This window comes from Lactuca sativa, chromosome 4 (genome assembly GCF_002870075.4).
Source record: "Lactuca sativa cultivar Salinas chromosome 4, Lsat_Salinas_v11, whole genome shotgun sequence".
NCBI classification, from domain to species: domain Eukaryota; kingdom Viridiplantae; phylum Streptophyta; class Magnoliopsida; order Asterales; family Asteraceae; genus Lactuca; species Lactuca sativa.
This window is the reverse complement of record NC_056626.2, coordinates 63,097,799-63,102,061: the sequence shown is the minus strand read 5'-3', so window position 1 is coordinate 63,102,061 and position 4,263 is coordinate 63,097,799. Positions and strand designations below refer to the sequence as shown.

The following is a 4,263-nucleotide window of genomic DNA, read 5'->3' as shown; positions in this document are numbered from 1 at the left end:
ATCTTAAATATATACAATACGACATTAATCCAAAGAGGGGAATGTGAGAAATACTCGGGAGCCGTATCCATCAGCGAAAATATTGGGGAAATTGTCCTCCATCGTTGTCGGGTTTTCTGGTTCAAATCGATTTCTCCGAAAAATGATGTTGTTTGATGTCGTTGTCGCCGGCTTTAAACTCCTTCTCACCGGAAAATCGGAATGGCGTATTGATACGGAGAGACTGTCGAGTGGAAGAGGAATCGGGGGACCAGTCGGAGACCAAAGAGGGGGACCATTTTTGTCAAATAGGAGAGGGGTGGAATTACGAAAATACCCCCTCTCCGCGGATGATTCTTTGTTCCGTGGAGCTCCGTAGAGGGTCCTCCGCAGAATGCGTGTTTGTAGCCGGAAATGTCTCTTTTCATGACTAAATTTTGAAATACCCTCCCAAAAAATGACTATACCCGATGTTTTCCCTAAGATTATTTACCCTTTATGTTTTTCTTCTATTTAAGTTTAAACATTGCGATGTTTTCCTAAGATTATTTACCCTTTATGTTTTTCTTCTATTTAAGTTTAAACATTGCTCTCTGAACCCTTTACAAGTTTACTATTGGACCACAATTGGTTTTGTCGTTGTGCTATTTTTACATGCATTAGACACATGAGTTTGTAGTTCGTTTTCAAAAACTTTCCTATATATACATGTATTTTAAAGATTGAGGTATGTTAAATGGTTTATAATATATATTTTATGTTCACTGAATGGTTATATATAATCAAATTAAGTATGATAAAATATTGAATTGTTTGGAATCCAAATAATGGTACCCAACCATTTACAAAAGAATCACATAACATGCAAATACCTTCTCTAGTGGGACCCGCAACCAAGAATCACAAAATTCACCATTGATCACACATGGAATCACATGATGACATTTTGGAAACCATCATTTTATAATTAACTAATTATTCTATTTTTACCCAAGTTCCCCATTTCCTTTAAAGATTCTTGTTTGTTAGTTTTCAACTATAAGTGAATTCATTTTTCTTTTTAATACAAAACTATTTTTTCTATATAAAAAGCTAACATAATTTAGTTAATATTTCGTAATTATTTAAACTTTGTTTCCGAGGAAAAAAAATACAAGTATATTGTTGTGTTCTTGTTGATATACCACACAAATTTTGGAAAATTACACGAATTTGAATTTTATGAAAAAAAGAGTTTTGTGCTTCTTAAGTTTGAAAATAGTCATTGTTATGAATGTTTTTAGTTTCCGCGTAAAAAAATGTTATTTCATTTTTTTATCTAAATTTTAATAATTATTTATTTACAAATCGTCAATAAAAACTATATTTCCTTGAATGTTTTAATTACAATTATCTATTTTCCATCGATTCTTTATTGAAGATGACTTTATTTTTTTTATTTCAAGCAAACTACCAAAGTTTAAAAATTAACATTAGTATATCTAGCTAATAAAAAAAGTCAATAATATATACAAAAAAAATGTTATAAATATTATAAATATAGAAAGAATCTATATGAAAGCTTTATAACAAAATTTGGCATTTGATCCATATTTTTCCCACTAAAATCTTTTCTTTAAGAACTTGAAGGTCACATGGGGGACAGCCTGGTCATAATCCATATTTCTCAAGGGTGAAATAGTAATTTCATGTATACCTACCTGCTAACGACCACCCTACCAGTGGTTTATATACCTGAAACACCCTTGTCTTTCTTCTTCGCTAGCTCGGCTGAAACTATCTCTCTCTCTCTCTCTCCCTCTGTTCATCAATGGCGGACATGGAGTGCCCAACAGTGATGAACAACCTCATTACATTCCTGTCATCTCTACTTCAACGAGTAGCCGAATCGAATGATCTCAACCCTCGATTTCACCCGCAGAAGATCTCGGCTTTTCATGGTCTCACTAGGCCAACTATCTCGATCCAAAGCTATTTAGAGAGGATTTTCAAGTACGCTAACTGTAGTCCTTCCTGTTACGTTGTTGCGTATGTTTATCTTGATCGGTTTACCCAGCAACAGCCTGCCCTTTCTATCAATTCCTTCAATGTCCATCGGTTGTTAATTACTGGTGTAATGATTGCTGCCAAGTTCATGGATGATTTGTAAGTTCTTCTCATTTATAATTCGCCGTTCATGTGTGAAATTGTGCTGTTTTTTTAATTTGAGCCTGTTCCAAATGTTTTAGGAGCGTTTTTATTGGAATTGAGTATATGATTCGAGAATTTGAGCCCCAAATTACTCTGACAATTGTCTGGATCACATTATTGGCATCTAATTCAAACTCATAGTTAATGAGGTTAAGAATTTATGAATTCCTAACAGATAAAAAGGGGAAACTAAAAATTCTTTGCTTCAAACCCCTGTTTTCTCTGTTGTACTTTTGATTCAGATAACTTTATGATATCAATCTTCTAGTTTTTTATGATTGGATGAGAATTGTGTTAGTTTTAATAATCAGGTTCATGAAAATTGAATTCTTCTAATACTCTTGGGCCAAGTACCAATCAAAATGATTGTTCAAAAAAAAAATCTTTCAATATACATCAAGTGGTTGTACTTAGCGCATGACATGTTGTACCTTGTTCTTCTTTTGTCCCCCACCTCATGAATGATACCCAAGAAAATAGTATTGCACCCACCAGTACCACATCATTAGTCATATCTTGGAGTTAAAGCTCAACAAATCTTTTAACTCAATTTAGGGTTAGATTAAATACATGATAATTGTATTAAAAAACAACATTTGTTTTTTTGTACAATGAGTAATTAATTAACAATGCCCTTTTGCAGGTACTATAATAATGCATATTTTGCAAAAGTAGGAGGAATCAGCACAACAGAAATGAATTTTCTTGAAGTGGATTTCTTGTTTGGATTAGGGTTTCAATTGAATGTGAACCCCACCACTTTCCACACCTATTGTTCATATCTCCAAAGAGAAATGTTGCTTCTTCAACCACCATTAGATCATCATCTAACATCATCATCATCATCATCATCATCGTCATTGCCATCAATAACAACAAAACTGCTTCATTATGAAGATGATCATCAACAACAAGAAGTGGCAGCAGTTTAATCAGCAATCTTTTCTTTTTCTTTTTCTTTTTTTTGAGACTGAATTAATCTTTTTATCTTGAGCTTGAATGATGTGTTTTTAGGTAGATTGTAGATTATTTTATATGGGTTTAGCAAGTTAAACCTTTTTAAGGCAGTTTTTTTGGGGGGTGTATTTTACTTGACTTTGATTGGTGGTATATACAAATGGGATGCTTTCTATTTTTTCGCTATCTTATATATATTGGAATTTTTTTATATAACATAAAAGAGGTCAATTAAATGTTATTATTTTTATTGTTGGTAGTCTTATAGAAGCATAAAGCTGCAAAAAGGAACACCCTGTAAGATCTAATCTGATCTGAAGAGGGGGGGGGGGGGGGGGGGGGATGATTGGGTGTGGGTGAATTAACAATGGATAGGGTGTATTTATGGCAAGTATGAGATAAATATAATATATCAAAAAACAGAGAATATAAATATTGAAAAAAAAACAGTTTTTGAATTTACTAAAATTTATATTATTTGAGTTATATTTTAGAAAAAAAAAAAGTAAAATCAATATTTCTCAAATTTATTATGGATGCTGATTTGGAGTTCAAACGAAGATTAAAAAAAAAGGTAGCCGGTGGGGCAATTACTGTGTTTTATGGTTGTTCGGTTATATTTTTAGAAAAGTTTTACTTAACTGATTGAAAATTATAACATTTAATTGAGTAAAAAGCAAATAAAGTATCAACAATCACTTTATAAAACATTAGATATTTACAGGATAGCATTAAACTTTTAATTAGGTAAATTTTCTTTAAAAAAAAATCATACTTTATCTAAGAATGTATTTTTAAAATCAATGCTTAATGGTTTATATTAGAAGTTAAAACTCTAGTACTTTTAAATATTGCTACTATTCTTAGATTGATTTTTCATAAGTTTTGAGGCGGATTTATATGGACTCTTCAAATGGTGCAATTACTATTTTTATAAATACATTTTTTTTTTCTAAATAAAACTCTACTAAAGCATCATTCCGTTTATATGTTACTACGTATTTGCTTCCAATACAAAAGAAAAAAAAATGAAAGGAGTGGTGACATAAAAGGTAGTCTTTTTAGAAGTTATGGCATATACTACAAGTAGTTGTTATTGATTCTTTTAGGGAACATTCACCATGTGATTTCGTGTAC

General features: G+C 31.6%; 1 protein-coding gene across 1 annotated transcript; it reads left to right on the top strand.

The window, feature by feature from the left end:
- Positions 1-1,724: 1,724 nt before the first annotated feature.
- LOC111885669 (cyclin-U4-1) lies at positions 1,725-3,304 on the top strand. Its single transcript, XM_023881917.3, has 2 exons — positions 1,725-2,124; positions 2,813-3,304. Exons 1-2 carry the CDS (start codon positions 1,790-1,792, stop codon positions 3,099-3,101), a joined length of 624 nt encoding a protein of 207 aa, XP_023737685.1. The 5' UTR covers positions 1,725-1,789; the 3' UTR covers positions 3,102-3,304.
- The last annotated feature ends 959 nt before the right edge of the window (positions 3,305-4,263 follow it).